This window comes from Taudactylus pleione, unplaced genomic scaffold, assembly GCF_031769625.1.
Source record: "Taudactylus pleione unplaced genomic scaffold, aTauple2 ptg000208l, whole genome shotgun sequence".
Lineage (NCBI taxonomy): Eukaryota > Metazoa > Chordata > Amphibia > Anura > Myobatrachidae > Taudactylus > Taudactylus pleione.
In genome coordinates this window covers 765,323-791,662 of record NW_028284610.1, presented here as the reverse complement: position 1 = coordinate 791,662, position 26,340 = coordinate 765,323, and the positions used below count along the sequence as shown (strand labels likewise).

The 26,340-nt window shown below is 46.3% G+C and overlaps 1 protein-coding gene across 5 annotated transcripts in view; it reads right to left on the bottom strand.

Moving 5' to 3' along the window:
- Positions 1-26,340, bottom strand: part of STARD3NL (STARD3 N-terminal like) — an 84,790-nt gene that overhangs the window by 41,363 nt on the left and 17,087 nt on the right. The window contains exons 2-4 of one of the 5 annotated variants that reach the window (XM_088478136.1): positions 10,030-10,114; positions 8,539-8,703; positions 2,273-2,559 (exon numbers count right to left, since the gene is read on the bottom strand). In XM_088478136.1, coding sequence (XP_088334262.1) covers positions 2,273-2,497 — 225 coding nt within the window. In that variant the 5' untranslated portion in view covers positions 2,498-2,559; positions 8,539-8,703; positions 10,030-10,114. The other 4 variants (XM_088478140.1, XM_088478137.1, XM_088478138.1 and 1 more) reach the window with 4 other exon arrangements.

Below are 26,340 nucleotides of genomic sequence, written 5' to 3'. Positions count from 1 at the left end.
CAGACAGCGCTAGCATTAAGTCACATACAATGCAGAAAACAAGCGCTGCACTCTTAGCACTGTGATCAGCTACTCAGACACAGACCCTTGTAGGAAACAAAGCTGCATACTCTGACCTTATAGGAGGAGAAGTATGCGGAGGGACCCGGACCACTAAGCCACTTTCCAGCATCTAGCAGCGTTTGTCACTTCCTAATGAAAGAAAATGGCCGCCACAGAGCAGACAGGAGGCGGGCTCAGGAAGGAGCGCTGACACAGCCCGCCAAACCGCTGTGGAGATGCACTGTGCAGCGGGGGAGGCGCCGGCTGTGAACAGGGAAGGCGCGCTCCCCTGGCGTGCATTTAACCCCAGGAACGCTGGAGCCTGTCCGCTCTGCTGCAGCCCGCTGTCCCTGGGGTCTGTAGAAGTGCAGGTTAGTACCTGGCTCCACTCGCAGCCAGTCCCCAGTGAGCCCCCTGCCTGGGGACTCAGGACTGTGTATTCCAGCGGGCACCTCCGCGGTACCCGCCGCTTACCTGTCCCCTTGGATCCGCAGTCCGGGCGGTCCAGGGTCACCACTAGCCGTGACCCCAGACCCCCACCAGCAACCCCGGATCGGTACCGGCGTTCTAGTCCGGCAGGGTGAAGGAGCGACAGCATGGACCTCTGTACAGACTGTCCATGCTGTACTGCTCTAGTGTGCAGCCTCAGCTGCGTTTAAAAATCTTCAGGGGCTATTAACAGCTCCACTCTGTAGAAGGTGATCCGACTCCTGGCTGGGCACCGACGAAACTGACTGCCTTGGCTAGGGGGCGGGGTATAGGAGAGGGACCCCAGTGCATCCTGGGAGGCTGAAAATTAACTCTGTGATGCCCGATGCCTGACATCACCAATACCCCAAGGTATCCTGTGGATACCCTATGGACCCTGATGTAGAAATTCCAAAATACGGAATATTCCGTTATCCAAAATTCCCCTGGTCCCAAGCATTTTGGATATGGGAAACTCAACCTGTACTGTATTTCTTATAACACGATTAAGCAGTCATAATACTCCCTATTGTGGCAGCAATTACAGACTGCAATTATTAGATTTCCAGCATAAAGTGTATGCAAAGCAACAAATTCAGAGAAGATCGCCATTAACTGGTTTGCCTGGCTAAAGCCATTAACTTGATTGCTAACCAGGGCTGCAAAAAAGATTTGATAATCCCTTACAAGACTGAACTTAATTTCCATGCAGTAGACAGGGTATGAAAACACACATCATGCATATTCATGAAGTCATAACATAACATAACACAGGTAGACAATGATTTACCATGACAGCATGGTTATCTCAGTTATCAGTCATACTATCACGGTCACCTCTATTAAAGCAAATTTATAATCACGGAAAGTAATACATTGATAAACAGAGTGTGATTAGGAGGCTCATACCGGAGGGCCAGTTAAATATGAATACTTTAAGCATTTAACCTGTTGGCCGCTGAGACTTCTTTTATCCCCGTGCTGAGCCTGTTGTGGCTGATATCAGACTGGTCACATACCAACATCAGTAACAGTAATTTATATGCGCCATACCCACACAATTTATAGTTTGTTTTTTCCAGAAAACTTGAGCTATTCAGAAAATACAATTAGTTTGGTGCGGCTAAAGCATAACATAGGTTACTGCATTTGTGGAATTGCATGTTAAATATATATGAATGGATAGCACTATACTGGTGAAACATGTTCATATATGTGTCCACTTTTTTTTTAAACATGTGGGAGACCAAATTAGACATTTTTATGCAGTGGTCAAGTTAGACAAAAAGATCTTAAAGGCACTATGGAGTGCACGGGACCCGGCGCGCCGAGAAGGGCTGTTTGGCGTGACTGCAGCAATAGTGTATGAAGACACATATGTATGCCATTTCAAAACATGAAACAAATGCGATTGAAAAAACTCAATAACCCAAAAAGATGCAAGAGAAAAAGGGGGACAAAGAATAAAGATATTGTCTGCTTTTATTTTATGAATTGAAACATAAAAATTACAGCAAAAAATTGATTATCTGCTTTGGACACCAGGTTTGATAAATATCCCACAAAGTGTACTGGTCTCCACTATTCTCCATCAATAGAATCAGAATTGTAGTCTTCAGCAATAAACATTCATTAGAACAAGAAAATGTACAAAATAAAAAATAAAAGGGACATAGGTCACTGGCAGCTGGTCAAGGAGACCTTCTAAATAATAACACACAAAAAAAATGCAAATATCGACTGACACACAGGAATAACTTACATTTAGCTCTATGATCCACAGCAGAGTAACAAACAGGAAGTCAAAGGTGACAAACAGACAGAACGTTCTCCTGACATCGGATATGCTTTTTTTTCCTGAGCTTTCATAGGATTCAAGTCGGGCCACCAACTCGGCACTATTAATTGAATGGACTTCATGCACTGAACTGTGAGAGCCGAAAAGACTGTTCCGACTGTGATCGATGTCACCTTGCTGCTGGTTCATCCTGAGTGTGCCAAGAGCCGTCTCTTCTCTCCTCTATCATTACTTAAAAAAGATCTGCATATCTGTAAATAAAGTATACAGCATTCTTATGACTATACAGATAAGGTGTTTGTTACAGATTATATAATTATATATATATATATATATATGTATATATATACATATATATACACATACACAAAGGATTGGATACCTGTTCTATTGTTTCATACAGTTGCAAGAATCAGATCAGTTATTATTATGCTTCTGAACACATTATTTTTATTTGAAATATAACAAATAATGAAAACCTATTCAGAGTGCCTTGCGTGTTATTCCATAAAACAGCCTGATGGAATGATTACAAGGGCACCTGACCTGATGACACCTGCTGATAATTAGTGCTGGAATTTTTATAATATTATATATATATATTTTCCAAATAGGTCCACACAAACGTCTTCGTTAACATGTTGCTGGGGTGACTAACCCATAAGGGACCACATGAATCCTCTTCTTAAAAATATGAAAAAACAGGGGTGCACTCACCATGCTACTAAAAGCCTTAATTTATTACATACCAGTAATATTACAGCACTGGAAATTCAGTTCGACATTTCGGTCCTGTGCGTGGACAAAGGCCGAATTGAATTTCCAAAGCTGTAAAATATTATATATATATATATATATATATATATATATATATATATACACACATATACACTCGCATCCTGTACTCATGGCGAAAAGTTTTGAGAATGAAAAGTATTGGGTTTTCACAAAGTTTGCTGCTTCGGTATTTTTAGACCTTTTTGTCAGATGTTACTATGGTATACTGAAGTAAAATTACAAGCATTTCATTAGTGTCAAAAACTTTTATTGGCAAGTTTATGCAAAGGGTCAATATTCCCTTGACTGAGAAGCAACCCCACACATGAATGGTCTCAGGATGCTTTACTGTTGGCATAGTCCGGGCCTGTGGAAAAGATGCCAGGATTAGTCGAAGTAATCTGCGTTCAAGGATTTACTGAAAACTACTCCTGGGTGTGAGTGAGCCTCAGCATAAAGGGGCGCACTTATGAGGTGGTCACCGCAGTGCATCCTAAGCTCCCCTATCCTATCATATGGGATGCAGTTTCCCAGGATTTGTTGAGCTCTTAAAGAGACCACGAGAAGAGTGGAAAAGCACTGTCAGTCCTCTTTGAAGAGAGAATTCAATAAATCTGCACAATTAATGTCTGAGTAAAGAAATCTGCAACACTGAGCCTGGTTATGTCCAGACAAAAATATTGGCAGAGATGTTCTAGCCAATATAGGTGTTGCCATGGATGTGCTGAAAACCGCCAGCCCTCAGGTTCCTGGGGGCCGCCCTAGTTCTCTTGGCCCTACAGAAGTTCCGCTGGCGGACACCTTGACAGCAAAACAGTGAAAAGGAGTGAAATCCTTAGTTCGCAATAACCAGGATGTGTATTCTTCTCTACCAGGGCGCACTGCATTAATAGAGCACGAGATAAATACACCTGGGGGTGTGGCCGTATCACATTCCTGAGGCACGGCGACAAGCTATCCAGCAGGAAGAAAGTCTGGTCCTTGTACTTCTGAATAGACCGCTCGGATGTCGCACTGGCTCTTTGAGGGATACTTTGTCTGCAGGGCATCGGAAAAGAGCAGAACCCGGTGTCCGCAAGAAAAGAAGGATGATTGCTCCTCTGTCAGAGCACACCATGTTCAGGGGGGTTTGAAGAATACACGCCTGGAAAGGTGGTTCAGAAGGCTGAATGGTCTCGGTTGTCGCAAAAGGAAAAGTGCGCTTCCCCAAGCTTGACAAAGCAAAAGGGGGGGGGATGTGTAGTGAGAAGGGTGGTCTCCCTCACCTGAATTGCCCAAATTCTGGTAGGATCAGCTCTCTCCAAGGGAGAGGAAAACAAGATTGGCACATTCTGCACCTACAATAGAAGTTTGGAATTCCGGGTTTTCCAGGTTGCCCAGAGCCAACAGGAAGTCAGCAGCACAGGAAGGGTTTAAAACTCTCACACACCTGTTGCTCATTGCTCCTGATGCCGGACAAACTGGCCAGGGGTGGGGGTTAGCATTAGTGTGCCGGGACCTGGAAGGTCCACAGATTTAGCACAAGGAGTGCTGGGACATTTACTTTTATGTTAATTTGCTTATTTTCTGTTATGTGCCTGTGTGTATCCAGGCCTATGCTCACGTATGCCAAGGAGCAGTGCTTGCTTCCATTAAAAGCCACTGGTTTACCAAGTACCTTCCTGCCTGGAGTCCTCATTTCTATACCCCGTGTTACAAATATATATTTTATTTATTTATTTAAGGACAACCCGCTTGTTAGCATATTTTTCACTTCACTGATAGTCAGAACTCAGTAGTCTGTGATAATACAGTAGCTTCTGGTGCAAAAGCTGTATAGGAGGTATTCATATTTGAATGTGCAGTGAATATATAGGAGCAAAATGAACAGATCAGTGCTAGAAACATTCCTTATGCAGGGCACACACTATACAATTATCTGGCTGATCCGCCCAATATCGGTGGATTGGCCAGATAATTGCAGTGTATGCAGGCGACCACTCTGAAAATATCGATCAGTCGGGCATGCCAGATCGTCCAGCATGCCCGTTCGATCGGATATCTTCAAAGGAAGTCAGCTGCATCAGGCAGTGTATGCCCAGCTGTGACCAGCCAACAGACATTTCCCGTTCCATAATAGGGAAGGAATGGGGAAATGTCTCCTCCCCAGGAGCCAATACACTGTGAATTATATATCACAGTGTATGCCAGTGATATCTGCTGTGTGCCAGATAATATCATCTGTCGGTCTGACAGGCATGGTATCTGGCAGTGTATGCCCAGCATTAGTGGCAGCAAGGAAAGGCTTTCTACACAGTATAAATATGAAAGTTTGATTAACACCTGTACAGGGAATTAAAATAGAACAGTGTCTAAAATATACATGTACAACTCAATTAAGCAAAAATATTGAGTTGGCTAAAATGCATTTAAAAATCAAATCTTGCCACAGATCATAATGAGGCGCTGTATACATGTTGATTTCTTTAACTGGAATGTGTACTTTTGGTTTACATCTTAGATGCTATAAGATCATTAATCAGGGTTACTTATGGACAGTTCATGTGCAATAAGCAAAGACGTGGACACAAAGTAGCTGCAGGACTTTAAGTCAGATGGCGTTATACTTTTTTGACACGTGACGAAGAGTTATGCCAGCGATTATAATACACCATGGGCCGTATTCAATTTGAGGCGTTAAGTCCGGATTCGCGGTAATTTACCACTTTTGGACACCCCAAAAAAATCACTTTAATTTTGGGGGTGAAAAAAAAAAATTGGGTGACAAAGTTAAAAACTAGAGAACTTTATTCTGGGGGGTCCCCAAGTATGCCCCAAGTGTTTTTTTCATTGCAGCTGCTTGCGGCAGGTGGGTTTTTCATGTTTTTTTTCAACTCACTTTAGCAACTTTAAAATATGCTGACCCCCATTTTCAAGTACCCCAAACCTGATGGGCATAGTTATTTTTCCCCAAAAAATCTTCTAAACGCTCTTCTGCAGCACTTTCTTCCAAGCCGCATTTATGCACCTGTCAGTGGCAATTACAAACCCCGACTTCCTTCAAGAGATAATAATGGGGGTACCCATAGTGATCCCCTATGTCTAAACATCTTTAGGGTGCCACCTGGAATATTTTCCGAAAATTCCAGTTATGTTTCTGCCTGTAAAAAAATGGGATAAAAGTTGAAAAAAAAAAAATGAAGTATTTAAAACCAGCACTAGTCCCTGCAGCCTGGTGTTGGTTTCTAAAATACGGTGGAACCCTACACATTTTGTTCCCGGTATTTTTAGAAACCACCACTGGCTGCCAAGCCTGGGGCTGGTTTGGCTTTTGGAGGGGTCCCTATGTCATTTTCTTTTTAAACTTTTAACCCGTTTTTTTACAGGTATAAACACAACGGGAATTTTAGGGCAAAAATACAGGAAACCCCCTAAAGATGTTTAGACATAGGGTATCTCTATGGGTACCCCCATTTTTATATCCTAAAGAAAGTCAGGATTTGTAATATTTTTTCATTGCAGCTGCTTGCGGCAGGTGGGTTTTTCATGTTTTTTTTCAACTCACTTTAGCAACTTTAAAATATGCTGACCCCCATTTTCAAGTACCCCAAACCTGATGGGCATAGTTATTTTTCCCCAAAAAATCTTCTAAACGCTCTTCTGCAGCACTTTCTTCCAAGCCGCATTTATGCACCTGCCAGTGGCTATTACAAACCCCGACTTCCTTCAAGAGATAATAATGGGGGTACCCATAGTGATCCCCTATGTCTAAACATCTTTAGGGTGCCACCTGGAATATTTTCCGAAAATTCCTGTTATGTTTCTGCCTGTAAAAAAATGGGATAAAAGTTGAAATAAAAAAAATGAAGTATTTAAAACCAGCACTAGTCCCTGCAGCCTGGTGTTGGTTTCTAAAATACGGTGGAACCCTACACATTTTGTTCCCGGTATTTTTAGAAACCACCACTGGCTGCCAAGCCTGGGGCTGGTTTGGCTTTTGGAGGGGTCCCTATGTCATTTTCTTTTTAAACTTTTAACCCGTTTTTTTACAGGTATAAACACAACGGGAATTTTAGGGCAAAAATACAGGAAACCCCCTAAAGATGTTTAGACATAGGGGATCACTATGGGTACCCCCATTTTTATATCCTAAAGAAAGTCAGGATTTGTAATAGCCGCTGGCAGGAGCATTTTTGCTGAATTTTTTAAAAATGACTTTAGGGACTTAAAAATATGCTAGTACCCATTTTCATGTACCCCAAATTTGATGGGACCACTTACAAAAAACCCAACTGCTATTCTGCATCACTTCTTCAAAGTCGGGAAAAAAACACCTGCCTCGGCTATTTAAAAACCCCGACTTTCTTCTGCAGGCAAAAACGGGGGTACCCACAGTGATCCCCGAGGTCTGGACATCTTTAGGGGCATCCTACAATTTTTTCCCGCCTATCCAAGTATCACTGGGTCCCGTTTTCGCCTACTTTGAAATTGAATACGGGGATACGTGGGCACACGTGTGATTAACAGCGACAAGACAGGCGAAGTCGGCATTAAGTTAGTATAGCCTGCTTGCTAGCCACAAATTGCAAATCCCAACATAACTTAACTGGCACAGCCTACACCTGCTGTAATGTTAAAGTATGTAGTTCTTTTTCAGTATCCCAATATGATGTCAATGTATCAAGTGGTAATAGCCCCCTTTTCCTGGCACTGCAAAAACATTACTAAACATCCAACATTAGAACATTAGAATAAAGGCGCACATCCACTAGACGATTACATTGAGAGATTGAACGATTAACGATATCATTATTGTTCAATAATAGTTTGTAAATCATTTACACATAGTTAAAAAAAAATTTCTAAAACGACCAGCGATGCGTGCTACCGCTGCTCGTTTAGACATCTATCATCGGGTAAATATGTTGTACAACCTCACTATAATGTCAGGTTGAGCATGTTTGCAGAGGATTGATGAGCCTGCACTTAACGACTGATCGTTCAGTGTAGGAACAGCACAGACTGACAAACGACTGCACGATTACAACGTAGTAACCGTGCAGTCGTTTTCATGTCTTTTAGAGGATGTGTGCCTTAAGGCAGATTAGTAAATTGCAGTAAATATGGGCTTACACTTCAGTATTTCTTTATTTGCATAAATATACCAAGATTAATAGCCATATCCATGTCCTTGGAATTAGCCCTAGAAAATCAATTGGCCGATAGTTTTGTTGGCATATATATCCTTAAAAAATGCACTTGGTGCAAAGAGTGTATTATTTAACTTCATTAATTTCAACGTCTGCCTAACAATACATTTGCCTATCATGGGCAACAAAACTTTCCACTGCAGACAAGAAGTTAAAGATAACGAATAGATTCTTAAAGTAATGCAATGTGTGTAGATAATCCAAAATACAGGTCTATACATAAGCTGTGCAACACTTTACATTTGCATGAACTACAATACTCACACTGTGGATCTGTTACGGTCATAACAATTATTTCTTCTGTGTTTTTCCTTATGTGGTGGAAAATGAAAGTATTGTATCATAGATCACATGCTACTGGCCAGGATCCAGGTAGCTCCAGTTTCCCCGTCTGATAGTTATGGTAAATTAAGACTTAGCCACTGAACTCTGTAAGCAAAGAGGAAGTCGGGAAAAAAAAGAAGCAGAAATGTTTTACATAACTGAAAATACTTTTGTTTGCTATTGTAAAACCGTAACCTTCCCAATAACTGGGTGTTTAGGTCATATGCTAACCAGCTTATCATACAAAAATGTCTGGTGTACCGTTTTATAGTGCACGTGAAACAGATTTAATTAACATATATAACACCATATTCTTAGCTCCTAATAATAGAAGTTACCAGTTTTCCTGATGAATAAAATTAAATCTTGGCTACGTGTGACTGTCACAGTGAGACCCCTTTTATAGAAAGATACATATTACTTAAAGCAGTTTGTGGTTTGGTATTTTGATTACAAATCTCCTTAACTATATTGCAATATTTGGAAGAATCTCTATATTGTTTTCTTACCTACAGAAACTGAACTGGAATAGATTAAGTCTAGCGTCACTATGTCGACAGTGACTACAGTATGTAGACCGGAGAAAGCCAGCACAGGGACCCCGACATGGTTAAAATGCTACTCAAAACATTGTAACCATGATGCCATTATAACTTTAAAAATGTTTTTTTAGGATCATGCTTAACGTTATAATGCCCGCACGGTTAAAATGCTTTAAGTAGCATTTTAAGTTTGTCGGGTCCAGGGCACCAATTTATCTACATAGTTACTATTGACATAGTGACTGTAGACTTCGTAACTCCAATACGCTAAACGGGTAAATTCTCGTCAGTATGCTGTGCACATCACCATATTTTACAGTAGCCAAACATTGTTAATTTCCCTGCTCACCTCACAGAGCATCTTACCCGACCACTCTCCCCTCATGAACCTTTATAAAATGCCAAAGGGGTGAAAACCTTTTGAAACTATTGTAATTTTTTTTTACAATCCCACATCTGTGAATCAGAATTGATTTTTTCAGGGGTTCTTACCACAGATCAAAGCAAATATCACAAGGTAAAAAAAAAAATTCTTGAGCGTTTTCTTTCACAAGAACAAAAACTGAATCTAAATGTACTTTTTGTGCTAAATTTGAATATGCATTCAGATTTTTTCCATCAGGCATGGTTTTATTTTTGTTACATAATTTACACACCATGACCACAAGAAAAATAGTAATATAATATAATTATAGTAGAGCTGCATGTTTTAAAGATCTAATCAATATCACAAATGAAATAATTAGCTCCACCCGTGGATCTTTTAAAATATGTCAGCCAGTAATGAATACACCTGTGCACCAACTAGGAGATCTGGAAAACATGCACTGTTAGGGGTGCACTGCTATAGACCATCCGTAGGGTTAATTATGAAGACTGTTTAACAAACATTATCCAGTGTATGTCCATGGCGGTGCTAGGTTCTTCTGCCCCTATCTCAGACTCACAGACTTGTTCTGGAATGGTGCCCACATCTGAAATAAAAAGATTCAGCTCAGGCAGGATTGCACTACTGTCACTGTTATCACTGGTCCTGTATATGTCAGAATTATTGCATACACTTTGCAACAGACAGACTAAAGTTGGTTAAGTTCTAATTATGCCCTCCTAATGGATTGCCCACACTCACGCTAAAATCAAGCATTTGGGACCCCTCCCCATCTAGATTTCCTGTGTTTGCCCTTTCAACCAGTAGTCTTCAGAGCTCACAAGTCCACCTGTGTACATTTATTATTAATCTTTATATAGTATCAATTACAAAGATATAAAACAACACTTAACAGAAATGTTTCTCTACAATTTAACCACACACTAACATTAACCTACCAGTTTACGGTTTTTAAAAGGAAATGCGAGCACTTGAAGCAAATCCTTGCAAGAGCATTCAATTTCCATACAGTTTTTTGGTCACAGTAAAGCCCATGGTGCCAGCCCTGTGAGGCATTGATTTTTTTGGTCAGAGTAAAACCCATGGTGCCAGCACCGTGGGATAGCAATGCTAAGATACACCTACATATACAGTCAGGTCCATAAATATTGGGACATTGACAGAATTTTCAGATTTTGGCCTCTATTCACCACCACAATGGCTTTGAAATGAAAAAAACAAAATGTGCTTTAACTGCAGACTTTCAGATTTAATTTGAGGGTAATTACATCCAAATCGGGTGAACGGTGTAGGAATTACAACAGTTTCAATATGTGCCTCCCACTTTTTAAGGGGCCAAAAGTAATGGGACTATCAACTCAAAAGCTATTTCATGGACAGGTGTGGGCTATTCCCTCATTATTTCATTATCAATTAAGCAGGTAAAAGGTCTGGAGTTGATTCTAGGTGTGACATTTGCATTTGGAATCAGTTGCTGTCGACTCTCAATATGAGATCCAAAGAGCTGTCACTATAAGTGAAGCAAGCCATCATTAGGCTGAAAAATCAAAACAAACCCATCAGAGAGATAGCAAAAACATTAGGTGTGGCCAAATCAACTGTTTGGAACATTCTTAAAAAGAAAGAACGCACCGTAGAGCTCAGCAACACCAAAAGACCCAGAAGACCACGGAAAACAACTGTGGTTGGATGACAGAAGAATTATTTCCCTGGTGAAGAAAAACCCCTTCACAACAGTTGGCCAAATCAAGAACACTCTCCAGGAGGTAGATGTATATGTGTCAAAGTCAACAATCAAGAGAAGACTTCACAAGAGTGAATATATATAGGGTTCACCACAAGATGTAAACCATTGGTGAGCCACAAAAACAGGAAGACCAGATTAGAGTTTGCCAAACAAAATCTAAAAAAGCCATTACAGTTCTGGAACAACATCCTATGGACAGATGAGACAAAGATCAACTTGTACCAGAGTGATGGGAAGAGAAGAGAAGGAAAGGAACTGCTCATGATCCAAAACATACCACCTCATCAGTGAAGCATGGTGGTGGTAATGTCATGGCGTGGGCATGTATGGCTGCCAAAGGAACTGGTTCCCTTGTATTTATTGATGATGTGACTGCTGACAAAAGCAGCAGAATGAATTCTGAAGTGTTTCGGGCAATATTATATGCTCATATTCAGTCAAATGATCAGAACTCATTGGACAGCGCTTCACAGTGCAGATGGACAATGACCCGAAGCATACTGCAAAAGCAACCAAAGAGTTTTTTAAGGCTAAAAAGTGGAATGTTATGCAATGGCCAAGTCAATCCCCTGACCTGAATCCGATTGAGCATGCATTTCACTTGATGAAAACAAAACTGAAGGGAAAATGCCCTAAGAACAAGCAGGATCTGAAGACATTTGCAGTAGAGGCCTGGCAGAGCATCACCAGGGATGAAACCCAGCGTCTGGTGATGTCTATGCGTTCCAGACTTCAGGCTGTAATTGCCTGCAAAGGATTTGCAACAAAGTATTAAAAAGTGAAAGTTAGATTTAGGATTGTTTAGTTTGTCCCATTACTTTTGGCCCCTTAAAAAGAGGGAGGCACATATAGAAACCATTGTAATTCCTACACCGTTCACCTGATTTGGATGTAATTACCCTCAAATTAAATCTGAAAGTCTGCAGTTGATTCACATCTTGTTTGTTTCATTTCAAAGCCATTGTGGTGATGAATAGAGGCCAAAATCTGAAAATTCTGTCAATGTCCCAATATTTATGGACCTGACTGTATATTGGCACAATCAGCTGTCTTCGAACACTTAATGCATTGGAGTAAATCTATGCACAATAAAAGGGTTTGGCTTGATTTTAAAATAAACTGTGAAATTAGAGGTTACATATTTGCAAGGAAGGTGAAAAAAACAAAACATTTTTGAAGAAACTCATATGAATTCTTGTTTAGTTTGCCTGAAAACATGTGGGAAACTCATGTATATTACCAAATGGAAGAAAATCCTATGGCCTTATGAGACCAATATTTAGCTTTTTGTTTTCAGTGGCAGGTGTAAGGCTGCACGATACCTATTGTTATGGTTGAAACATAACGCTATGGGATGCTTCTCTGTGTCAGTTAATAAAAATAGATCTAGCAAGATATAAATAACAAGAGATATGGTAAGAACTTACCTTTGTTATCTCTGTTTCTACGAAGTCCATAGGGTCCACAGGGTGACCTTGGGGTATAGCTGGATCCTGGATCCTCGGGCACCACGGAGTTAAAGCTTTCAGCTGCTCCCAGGATGCACTTGGGTCCAACCTCCCCTATACCCCGCCCCCGAGCCACAGGCACCTCAGTTGGTAAGCAGCCCAGGCCGGAGGAGGAGACGAAACAGAGAGAAGGAAGACTGGAACACACAAGAACCATACTCACAGAAATGGGAGACGGAAAACCGGTGACCAGTCTCACAGCCCATATGAAGCCAGGTGCGTCAGGGCGGGTGCCCTGTGGACCCTATGGACTTCGTAGAAACAGAGATAACAAAGGTAAGTTCTTACCATATCTCTTGTTTTCTACTTCAGGGTCCATAGGGGTCCACAGGGTGACCTTGGGGATGTCCCAAAGGAGTCCAACTAAGGGCGGGGACGCTCCTGTGCTGATAGAAGAACCCGGCGCCCAAAGGATGCATCCTGAGAGGCAAAGGTGTCAAACGCATAGAACCTCAAAAAGGTCTGAATGGAAGACCAGGTGGCCGCCTTACAGAGCTGAACAGCAGAGGCGCCACGTCTAGCAGCCCAAGAGGGACCCACAGACCGAGTGGAATGAGCCTTAACAGAGGCTGGAACAGGTAAACCCTCCTGCATATAAGCCTCAAAAATAACAGAATGAAGCCAACGGGCTATTGTCTGTTTGTTGGCAGGCCAACCCCTCTTGTGAAAACCAAAGAGGATAAACAAAGAATCCGACTTCCTCACAGAACTAGTCCGGTCCACATAAACCTGGAGTGCACGGACAACGTCTAAGGAAGTCTCCCCAGCCGAAAGATCAGGCGACTGAAAGGCTGGTACAACAATTTCCTGATTAATGTGGAACCTGGAAACCACCTTAGGCAGGAAATCAGGACGAGTGCGAAGCACCGCTCTGTCCTGATGAAAAATCAGAAAAGGGGGACGACAAGAAAGCGCCCCCAAATCTGAAACCCTCCTGGCAGAAGCAATTGTCAAGAGGAAAACAGTCTTAAAAGTTAGCCACTTGAGCTCCACTGACTCCAAGGGCTCAAAAGGCGGACCCTGTAAGGCCCGAAGAACCACCGCCAAATCCCACGGGGCCACAGGTGGCACAAAGGGAGGCTGGATTCTTAAAACTCCCTGGAAAAAGGTGTGTACGTCCGGCATAGCAGCGATCCTGCGCTGGAACCACACCAACAGAGCAGACACGTGCACCTTCAGTGAGGAAAGACGTAATCCCAAGTCCAAACCCGACTGAAGGAAAGCCAAAATAGGCGATAATGTGGTAATAACGGAGCTAGAAAAGCCCCGAGACCTCAGGACGGCTGTCTCAAGAGCCACGCCGTCAAAGATAGTCGACCCAGATCCAGGTGAAGACAGGGCCCCTGAGACAACAGGTCCCGCCGTTGAGGTAGGAGGAACGGAGCGTCGATGGACAAGCTCGTAGATCGGAGTACCACGGCCTTCTGGGCCACGCTGGGGCCACCAGGATCAGTGTGCCTCCGTCCTGTTTGAACTTGCGCAGGACCCGAGGCAGCAGAGACATCGGAGGGAACAAGTAAGCCAGTTGAAACAGCCATCTCACCGACAGCGCGTCTATCAGACTTGCGCCTGCGTCCCTTGTCCTTGACCCGTACACGGGCAGCTTGTGATTGTGACGGGACGCCATCAGGTCCAGCTCTGGCAGCCCCCACTTGTCCACGAGTAGTTGGAATACCTCTGGATGAAGCGACCATTCCCCGGGATGCACGTCGTAACGGCTGAGGAAGTCTGCCTCCCAATTGAGGACTCCTGGGATGAAAACTGCCGAGAGAGCTGGAAGATAGCGCTCCGCCCAAGCCAGGACGCGGGACACCTCCGACATCGCAGCTCGACTGCGAGTCCCTCCCTGGTGATTGATGTACGCCACCGTGGTGGCGTTGTCTGACTGCACCTGAACGGCCCTTCCGTGAAGAGCGGTGCCGGACGACTGCAGGGCTCTGTATACTGCCCTCAGTTCCAGGATGTTGATGGGAAGAATCGCTTCCTCCGCCGACCAACGACCTTGAAGTGACAAGGAGCCTGTCACCGCCCCCCAACCCCGGAGACTGGCATCTGTCGTGAGCAGAACCCATTCCAGGATCCAAAAGGGGCGCCCCTCTAGGAGATGAGCTGTCTGCAGCCACCAGGCTAGGGACATACGCACCTCCGAGGACAACACCAGCATCTGAGAGCGGATCCTGTGTGGCAATCCGTTCCATTCCGAAAGAATTAGCCCCTGCAGGGGCCTGGAATGGAACTGGGCAAACTCCACCATGTCGAATGCCGACACCATGGACCCCAAAACTCTCATCGCTGAGTGCACCGACACTCTGCCACTGCTCAGACAGCCGTGAATCCGCAGCTGTAAGGAGGAGACCTTCTCTGGAGTCAGAAAAATCCGTTGCTGACGAGAGTCCAGCAGGGCCCCCAAATGAACCATCCGCTGTGATGGGATGAGGGAGGACTTCTTCCAGTTGATCAACCAGCCGTGCGCCTGTAGACAAGCGACCGTCAGGTGGAGATGCTGGATCAGTACCTCCGGGGAGCTTGCCAGCAAGAGGAGGTCGTCTAGATACGGTAGCAACCGTATCCCCTGGCTCCGAAGGTGAGCCGCCATGACCGCCATCACCTTGGTAAATACCCTTGGTGCCGTGGAGAGACCAAAGGGTAGAGCCCTGAATTGGTAGTGGTTGTGGAGAATAGCAAACCGCAGAAACTGTTGGTGCGATGTTGCTATAGGCACATGGAGGTAGGCGTCCTGGATATCCAGGGAGACCATATAATCCCCCGGTTCCATCGCCAGAATGATGGAATGCAAAGTTTCCATCCTGAATTTGGGAACCCTGAGAAACCTGTTCAGGGACTTCAAATTGAGGATGGGGCGATGAGAGCCATTGGGTTTCTGCACCAGAAACAGCGTAGAGTAATACCCCATCCCACGTTGAGACTGTGGTACGGGTATAATGACCCCCGCCATCAGCAAGGCCTCTATGGCTTCCTGAACCTGCAAGGCCTTGGTTTTGTCCTGAGAAGGACTTGTGCAAAAAAACTGGCAAGGCGGCCTGTGCCGAAAAGACAGGGCGTACCCCTGGGAGACCACTTCTCGCACCCAGGCATCCGTGGTGGTATTGTGCCAGCACTGGGCGAATTGAAGAAGTCGGCCTCCCACTCTGGGGTCCCCCAGAGGGAGGCCCGTCCCATCACACAGAAGGCTTATCTTCTGGCTTGGAAGAAGGGCGCCTAGCACTCCAGGCTTGCTTCTTTGGCTTTGAGGCGGTCTTGGGTGCGGACTGCCTCGGGAAGGACTGACCCTTTGCCTTGCCCTGAACCCGAAAGGAACGAAAGGCCGAGCTCCGGACCTTAGCAGGTGTAGTAGCTGAAGGGAGGAAGGCTGACTTGGATTTCGCCAGGATATCTACTATTTTGTCCAGGTCCGGACCAAATAGTAATTCTCCATTAAAAGGTAAGGCCTCCAAGCCTTTCTTTGAATCCGCGTCTGCTCTCCAAGACCGCAACCACAAGGATCTACGAGCAGACACTGCTGCCGCCGAAACCCTAGAGGTCAACAGGCTAGCATCCAAAGATGCTTCTCCAATGTAGGAGGCGGCATCTCTCATCTGTCCTAACAACGCCCTCTGGACGTCCGGAGCTTCATCCGTAAACGCGTCCTCCAAGGCGTTGGCCCACCCCTCAATGGCCTTGGCCACCCAGGAGATGGCCATGGACGGCCGGGCTACCGCCCCTGAGAGAGAATAAATAGACTTTAAACAAGTCTCCACCTTCCTGTCCGTAGGATCCTTCAGCGAGGATATAGACGGCAATGGCAAAGTAGCACTCCTGATGAGGCGTGTTACATGGGAATCCACTGCAGGCGGAGTTTCCCATTTCTTACAATGCACCTCCGGGAATGGATAATTGGACACCAAGCGTTTCTGTGGCAGGAAACGCTTACTGGGTGTCTGCCAGGCCACCGCCATGTGATCAGTCAACTGATCAGACAAGGGGAACGCTGCAGAAGTAACCTTAGCTCTTTTAAAACTAGGATACCTCGACTTGGGAGCGGGTGCCTCATCCTCAATCAGAAGAATGGCCCGCACCGCCTTAACCAGAGCCCGCACATTGATGGAAGACTTAGTGTCTACCTCCTGGACTGAGGCATCTGAGGCCGAGTCATCCTGCACCTCACCATCATCCGAGGACACCTCAGAATCCGGAAGATGCGCAGCCTGCGCCATGACTGAGCGTTTAGACGCCCTGGAGGGCACGTCACTGCGCAACATCGACTGAAAAGCCGAAGATGTTGCCGCCAAATCTTGGACAGTGTGGGAAAGCGCATCCACCCAGGGTGGAGAAGTTGCCACAGGAGCCTGAAACGGCACCACAGCCTGCTGTGCCACAGGGGTGGACTGAATATACATTGGCAACCCCGCATAGGGACCAACAGGCTGAGACCCCGGGGGAGTCTGCAATAATTGTGGGACACCCGGGGAATGGGGGATGGCAGGCTGGGGCAACGGACTAGTAGGGGCGGCAGTCGGGACCGACAGACGGTCCGCGATGGACACCAGCACCTGGGAAAACATCGCCCATGGTGGCTCCTGCGACATGGGAGGTTTAGACATACCAGGGAGCGCCTGGCACCGTCCGCACAGGCCGTCCTGTGACAAATCCTCCCTATCCACTCCTGCAGAACAGCGCCTGCAGGAGAACAATACCGGAGCCCCGGAGTGCTCAATCTCCTCCTCGGACATGACGTTGGAAGAAAACGTGCGCACTCACCCGTGTGCTGGACAACAGCCCACAATATGGCACCGTGTGGCACACAACTGTATGTGACGGACCTCACCAATACGTGATCTATATAGGTGAGGTCAGTAGAAACACCCTTCCCCCGCACACCTGTAGGGCTTGTAGGAGAAGGAAAGGGATAGGTCTAGGCTGACAGTAAGTAGAAAAAAGACACAGACAGGCAGCACTAGCAAAAGTCACATACCATGCAGGAAAATATACTCACTGCACCTTTCCACTACAATCAACCTCCCAGATTCAGTGTCTGGGAGGGCTATAGTGCTGTGTACACTGTCCTTGTCGGGGGAGAGGTACACAGGGGGACCGGTCCGCGTGCTCCCTGAGAGTGCCATTGCCGTCTACGCTGCCACGGAGAAAATGGGCGCTGGAGACCTCAGAGGAGGAGTGGCCCGAGTATCTGCAGCTCAGCGACGCCAGACTCCGTGCTGAAAGGCTCGCTGAGCTGAGGGGAGGAGCCGCTAGACAGGGAAGGCTTCCTCCCCTGGCTAGCATATTAACCCCCGGGTTGCCGGCATCCCGCTTGCCGCGATATTAACCCTGGTGGTCTAGTGGTCTGGCGGGGCATGCCTCCGCTGGAGGGGGGGCCCGCCGCCACCGCTAGCGCCCCCGGTCTGTCCCCTAGAACCGGGGGCATGGGACTGCATTTGAAAGGAACCCGCGCACCGCCGCTAATCAGCGGTGCGCGGCTTACCTGATCTCCCCGGCGTCTTCCGGCAGCAGTCCCGGGGGAAACCAGAGTCCGGCTAGTACAGACTCTGGCTTCCCCCGCCGCGATCCCCAGTTCAGTGCTGGCATCGCGGCGCCAGCAGGGAGAAGGAGCGGCAGCGTGGGCGTCTGTACAGACAGCCCAGCGCTGCTGCTCTAGAGAAAAAACTTATAGTAAAAAATAAATAAATTTAAGTTAAATAAAAAATTAAAAGCTTTAGGGGGCTGCTCCTGCAGCCCACCCCGCAGGGTGACCCGACTCCGGCCGGGCACCATCTAAAACTGAGGTGCCTGTGGCTCGGGGGCGGGGTATAGGGGAGGTTGGACCCAAGTGCATCCTGGGAGCAGCTGAAAGCTTTAACTCCGTGGTGCCCGAGGATCCAGCTATACCCCAAGGTCACCCTGTGGACCCCTATGGACCCTGAAGTAGAAATATTTGTGGAGGAAAATCACAAGAGATCTAGGACTTCACAGAACAATAATATTGCAGCAGGACTATAACCTAAAGCTACTGCAAAGCCCACATTAGCATACCTTAAATGCAAGAAAATCAGTGTTCTGTAGGGGCCCAGTCAAAGCCCGCAAATTAATCCAATAAGAATCTTTGCAACAATATGCAAAGTTCTGTTTATGAATGGTCCCCATCCAACCTGATGGAGTTCAACCAATATAATGCAAATAAAGGACAAAAATTGCAATGTTCAGATATTAGCAAATTATTATGAGCAATGGAAGAATATTTGTCTTCTTTACCTCGCAAAACAACCTGTCATAAGATATTCACTGAGGGGAAAAAAAATGTATATAAAATGCATTGAGTTATTAAAAAAAAAAAAAAAAGTACAATTCAGAGTAGTGTGAAATGGGTTCTAAACAGTTACATCTTTATAATCTATAGATACAACTATCAATATTTCACTAACTGCTCAATATAATCTCTCATCCAAATACTCTAGCACAGCACAACTACATTGTCAGCAGTTGTGGCTAGGGCAAGAGCTTTTACAGCTCCAGCAAATAAACAGAGGCGTATTGCAGTCATCCTGCTCAGAGCCATTTGCATCTTCAATTTAAACTATTCCAAAATAGAACTAAAAGCATACTAGCGACAGTTAAATAGCCCCCTCTGGGAGGATCCTGGAAGGGCCAACTATATTTGAGATGTTATTTGCTGCACAAATGCAAATCGCATAATCAAGTCTCAGGTCACCCTGAAGTTGACGGAATGCGGGTGACTGGCCCACTCTCAGGAGTGCAGGAATGCCCCCTGAAATTCTGGACTCTCCCGAACATTCCTGGAGCGATGGCAAGTATGTCTAAAAAGTAAATCTTAGAGATGGTCTCATCATATTGCTCATATATCTGCATTGGGAAAATGGGTAAAACCCATAAAAATGAATACGTGATGAGAATTTAGGGTATGTAGTCATTAGGTCAACATATACAATGTTGATAGTAATGTTGTCTACATTGTTAAAATGTCAACAGGCAACATGTTGACCTCACAATGTCGACATGTGAAATTTCAACATTATGGTTAGGCTGCGAGCAGAAGAGTTTGAGTTAGACACTACAAGAAGGTTGGGGTTAGGCACTAGAGGCAGGGTTAGAATAGGGAATACTTACCGGAATGCTGGTCTGTACAGAAGTGATGGTCACATGACCACCGGGGACTTGAATGCCTTGCTGGTGCCACTGCAGCGCCAGGAGCTGGTTAGTCACTGCTGAACCACCAGGCATGATATGTTGACTATTTAATAGCGCAGTTCCTCTTTCCTGCCTCGCTCTCTGCCCTGGTGCTTCTAGCACACTCAGCTGATGCAGCAAACTGCTGAAATACAGACAAGAGTGTGCACCAGAGCAGAGAGCGACACCCCAGACAGGAAAGAGGAACTGCACGGGTTGCGACAGGTGCAGGGTGCTAGAACGAACACTAACATTTAATCACTGTCTACATAATGAATGTCGAAATTATGACTGTCGACATATCATACCACACACTCAAATGAAGAATGCAGTAGTAAGAAGGAGTCCCATAGAAATCATTTTCATGCTATTTTAATAAACTTTTCAGGCATTAGATGGCAAATGTACATTGTATTAACACTGTATAGGCGTAACTTGTTATCAGAGAAAGAAAGGATTAGCAATAATGAAGAGGACCAACACAATTTTGCAATTTTACTTGTACCAAGAAAACAAGAGATATGGTAAGAACTTACCTTTGTTATCTCTGTTTCTACGAAGTCCATAGGGTCCACAGGGTTGACCTTGGGGTATAGGTTGGGAACCAAATCCGGGCACCACGCAGTTAAAGCTTTTAGCTCCCAGGATGCACTTGGGTCCACTCTCCCTATAACCGCGCCCCCCAGCCAGAGGCACCTCAGTTTGTAAGTAGCCAAAGGCCGGAGGAGGAGAGAAAAAGAGAGAGAGAAAACTGGAACACTCTAGAACCATGCTCACAGAAAAGGAGACGGGAAACACAGCCCATATGAAGCCAGGTGCGTCAGGGCGGGCGCCCTGTGGACCCTATGGACTTCGTAGAAACAGAGATAACAAAGGCTAGATCCTTACCATATCTCTTGTTTTCTACTTCAGGGTCCATAGGGGGTCCACAGGGTTGACCTTGGGGATGTCCCAAAGCAGTTCAACCAAGGGTGGGGACGCTCCTGTGCTGAGAGGAGAATCCGTCGCCAAAAAGGAAGCATCCTGAGAGGCAAAGGAAACCAATGCCTAGAACCTTAAAAAGGTATGGACAGAAGACCACGTGGACACCTAGTAAGGAAAAACAGCCGAGGCGCCACAACGAGCCGCCCACGAGGGTTACATGGCCCGAGAAAAAACAAGTCTCAATGACAGAAATGCCCACCCATGGGTAGGCCCCTGAGGAAGACATACGAGGCCATCCAGCCAACATTTCATTATAGGCCGGCCATCGTTTCCTGTGAAAACCAGAAACCGCAGACCACCAATAAGGAGTCCGATTACCATAAGGAACTTGAACGGATCACATAAAGCCAAAGAGGCCGGACCACAGTCAATGAGGCCACACCAGCCGAGAGGACTGGGGACTAACTGAATGGCCGTACCATAAGTTCCAGAATAATATGGAACCTAAAAACCACTCTAAGAAGAAACACAGGGAGAGAGCAACTCACACCCTGACATGATGCCCTCCAGAAGAGGGAGCCACATGAGAACGCTCCCAATTCAGACACTCTCCTGGGGGGGGGGGGGAGAGAGAGAGAGCGAGAGAGCGAGAGAGCGAGAGCGCGAGAGAGAGCGAGAGCGCGAGAGAGAGCGAGAGAGAGCAAGAGCGCGAGAGAGAGCAAGAGCGCGAGAGAGAGCAAGAGCGCGAGAGAGAGCAAGAGCGCGAGAGAGAGCAAGAGCGCGAGAGAGAGCAAGAGCGCGAGAGAGAGCAAGAGCGCGAGAGAGAGCAAGAGCGCGAGAGAGAGCAAGAGTGCGAGAGAGAGCAAGAGCTCGAGAGAGAGCAAGAGCGCGAGAGAGAGAGAGATTAAATAATAGACCATGTAATGACTATCACAACCAGTGGTTCCATTGACTGTCCCCGGGGGGAACAAAGGCCCTCATTCAGAGCCGTTCGCTATTTGCGGTCGTTCGTTTAAAAACAAGGGGTGGCTATTCAAATGATCCGTACGCACATTGCTGTCTGTTCACACCTCTAAGTCTGAACGAGCGTGCAAAACATACGCTCGTTTATTTCTTAAAAACGCCCCCTGGCCGCTCGCATCCTACGTCATGTCCGCTATTTATTAGATTAATCGAGTACATCGACCAGCGTATGAACTGCTCGCTATTCTTGTGGTTGGTGTTTGCTACCACAAATTTGCGTGCAGTTCTGGCTATAAAATAACCCAGTGACGTGGTCAATGACGCTGCTGTTTTAAATATACACACCCATAAAACGCCCGTTTTGACCTTTAAGCACGCCTGCGTTCGGATCTCCACTCCCCATTTTCAAGCACCTTCCCCTGTTACCACCCACATACGCCTCATTCTGTCACTCAAAATAGCAGGCACTCGCTATATAGCGTACAAAGGATTTTCGGCCGCACTGACTGGTTCGCGCATGCGTACTAAAACGCGTACGCATGCGCAGATGTGCAAACATCGCTCGGAACGAGCGTACTGCCGCTAACGAGCGGCTCTGAATGAGGGCCAAAGAACCACTACTAACTCCCCAGGAGTCCCTAGGGAGGACAAGTGGAGGCATAATCCAGAAAACACTCCAAAGGATGAACTGGATACCAGAGCGGAGCAATTCCATATCTTAACCATACCGACAGTGTAGAGATCTGCACTGTCAGGAAGGCCAGGCCAAGGGTGAAACCCAAGCCAGCCGGAAGGAATGCCAGAATATCTGGAAATCCTGGACACCGGAGGATCGTATCGACAGGTACGATACCATAAGAATTATGTATGCCACAGTCCGTGGCAGATCCCAGCAAAGTCTGGCCTATCTGCTCTAAACATCTCAATGAAGACAGAGCCAGGGAAGCCCTAGCACCACAGTAGGGGCACAGTCAAAGACAAACGATCCAGGTCCAGGGAAAAACAAGGACCCTGAGACAACAGGTCCAGATAGTGAAGCAGTAGGAACAGAGCATCGATGAGGAGACTCCGAAAATCTTAGTACCAGTGATGTCTGGGACGAACTGGAGCCCCCAGAAGGAAAGCCCCTCCGTCTCGAATTAAACTTCCGAAGACCTCGAGGAAATAGGGAGACCGGAGGACACAGGTACACAAAGTGGAAGGACCACTTCACTGACAAAGAGTCATTGAAGGTAGCTTCAGTACTCCTAGAGCTGGACTGTAACACCGGTAATGTGTGATCGAGTCAGAAGGCCATGGGGATCAATCCCCTCAGGGAGGCCCCCTCTGCTCACCAGGAGTTGAAACCTCTCTTGGAGAAGAGACTAGTCCCCGGGATACACGGCGTGACGGCTGAGGAAGCCCGCTTCCCAATGGAGAGCTCCGGGAATAAACACTGCAGAGTTGGCCAGGAGAAGACCCTTGGACTATGTCAGAATGGATGACATTCCTGACATTGCCACCCAACTACCGGTGTTGCCTAGATGGAAGCCACTGTTGTGACACTGTCGGACTGAACCTATTCAGGTTTACCGTGACATATGGGTTAGGCCAGAGTGAAGGTCCAAGACAGCCTAAAGTATCAACAAGTTAAGTGGCAGGGCAGAAGCGACAGACGTCTAACTGCCCCGAAACGAATGCGGACCAGACACTGTCTGTGTCAAAGAACACCCTGGACGAGATGGCCATAGTCACCCGGACAGAGACCAACTTGCCTCCGGAGAAAGTATCATCGTTCGAACAGCGATCCGATGGAAAAAACTCGATCCATCTGGAGGGGAGTCAATTATGGCAAGGCCTGGAATGGAACTGAGCACATTCCACCCTACCAAAAAGGTAGACACTCTGGTAGACCGCGCATCACAAAGAGTAATGACATATGTCGACTGCGTAGATATCCGCACACTCCAAATTGAAGAGTGGAGATCTTGTCTTACGCCAGAAAAATTCTCAGATTCTGAGAATCCAGCAGTGCTCCCAGATGAAGAAAACCCTGTGAGGGATGCAGGGAGGACTTTTTCTCCGTTGACTAATTATCTGTGCCGAGAAGAAGCCACGGTTATCGTGACCTGGCGGTAAAGTACCTTGGTGATCCTGCTAAAAGCAGGAGACCGTCCAGAGAAAGAAGCATTCGGATACACTGAACAGGTGAACTGTCAGAAAATCCATATAGCTGGTAAACCCCGGTGGAGTTGAGGACAGCCCCAAAAGGCAGAGCCCGAAACTTACAAGTGTTGCTGTGGCACAGCAAACCTGAACCCATGCTGATGAGAGGGCTCTGTATGTACCCGTAGGTACGTATCCTGAATACTCAGATATACCATAAAATCCCCAGGTTCCAAACATCGGATGATGGAGCATGGACGATTCCACCTGAGTCCAGGCACCGTTGGAATCTGATTCAGGGATTTGAGACAGAGTATAGGCAAATGAGGACCAGTCGGTCATTGCCCCAGAAAGAAAGTAGAACAACCAGTCCCTCACTGAGATAGTGAGGTTGGCCGAAATAGCTCTGCTTACCACAAAGACTGTATAGCTTTCTGGGATTGTAAGGCCCTGATCGGGTCTGAAGAAGGGCCCATGTAACAATGCCTGTGAGGAGGCCGCCTGAGCAATGAGAGGCCGTTGAGAATCAGTACCTCACTCTGGAATTCCCCAGATGTAGACCTGTCCCGTCAGGCTGAAGGTATATCCTCAGGTGTAGAAACAGGGTCGTCCGGAAGTCCAGGACTGCTCGGTACTGGATATGGTGGCCCCATGGAGGCCGACAGCCTAGAAAAAAACAGGCCTTTAGGCTGACCCTGAGGACAAAAAGACTTAACAGAGTTAGTCCAAATGTAGTGGGAGTAGCTAAAGACGGTATCTCCCCATTAGTGATACTGCCAATGATGCAACGATCTTGTCAAGGTCAGGACCAAACAAGATCTTCCCCATGGAAGGAGTCTGCACCTCTGCTTTCCCATAACGCAGCCATAGGGTATTGCGGCGGATACAGTCGCCACCAAAACCCTGAAAGTTAGAAGACCGGCATCCAATGTAGGTAATCCCACATATGACCACTGCATATTTTATGTGAGCGGCAAAAGATATTTGAACCCCAGACGTGTTGGAGGGGAAAAACGTCACAAAAGCATCACCATGCGATGGCCATGGTAGGACGGGCAACAGGCCCTGAAAACGAGTACATTGATTTCAGGCAAAGTTATCACCTACGGATCCGTAAAATCCGTCCAGGCCGGGATGGGAGGCGTATTAATGCCTGTAACCCGACGATTAACATACAAATCCATCCCAGAAGGGGATTTCCATTACTTGTGAGGACCCTCAGGGAATGGGAAACAGGAGGCCTTTGTGACTCCACGTATCTGGCGACAGCCAGCCTCCCGCTATGAGATCCACCCGCTGGGCAGAAAACGGAAGATGTATGATACAGGTGCAGGATCGACATTCTCTATATCCAGAATGAACCTGGCTACCAGCCCCAAAGCAGGGATAATAATACTTGAAATCGGCTCCCCCCATGTGAGAGGGAAAGAGTCGAATACACCATCCAGTTCACGGCAGAGCCACTGGGAAGTAACCACAGGGTGTATATCACGCCAATTAGTATTTCGTATAAAACGACATCCACCAGGGTGGCCGTTGTGGTAATCCCTGCAAGGGGAATGACAGACCAATGTGGTATCGGAGGTAATTCATGTACTGTGAAAAACCCTGGCGGGGAGCGATAGTCTGTTGCACAGGGGTAAATTGCAAGAAATTGCGAGATACCCCGAGTTCAAAAGGGCAGTATGGTGAAGTAACTCCAAGCGAGTGACGACAATGGGGCCCGCCCGGCGATCCTCAAAGGAGAGGATCCTGAGAAATAAACCGCCCTTTAAGGGGGTCGTGCAAGGGGCCCGGCACCAGATGGTGCCGCATACATAAACCTGAGTTAAAATCCTCCGCATTACTACCTGCAGGCTATGACTAGCAGGATAGCAATATTGGGTGCAGTATCGTGTGCAATCTCCTGGTCAGATATATCTGACTATCTTGACGGAAATATTAAGCAGTGCCATATCGGTCCTGACTGACGCTAAGATTAGCTGCAGGGACCCATTATCAGCGTACGCAACTCACAGTTCCATCTAAAATATGGCAACGTGCAGCACGCAACAGTATGTGACAAACCTCACAGATATTAACAAGTGTATATATGTGAGGTCTCAGAACCACCCCATGTACACCTGTATTAGGGCAGATAAAGAAAAGGGATAGATATACACTGACAGGTGAGAGAAAAAGCAGACAGTCAGCACTAGCATAAGTCACATACAATGCAGAAAAATATAAATACATACATTTGCAGAACATATAATATACTGCACAATGGGCCTCTTTCAGACCCACTCGCAAGCGGCTCTCCACTCGCAAGTGGGTCGATGGTGTGCACTGCGCATGCGCACAACG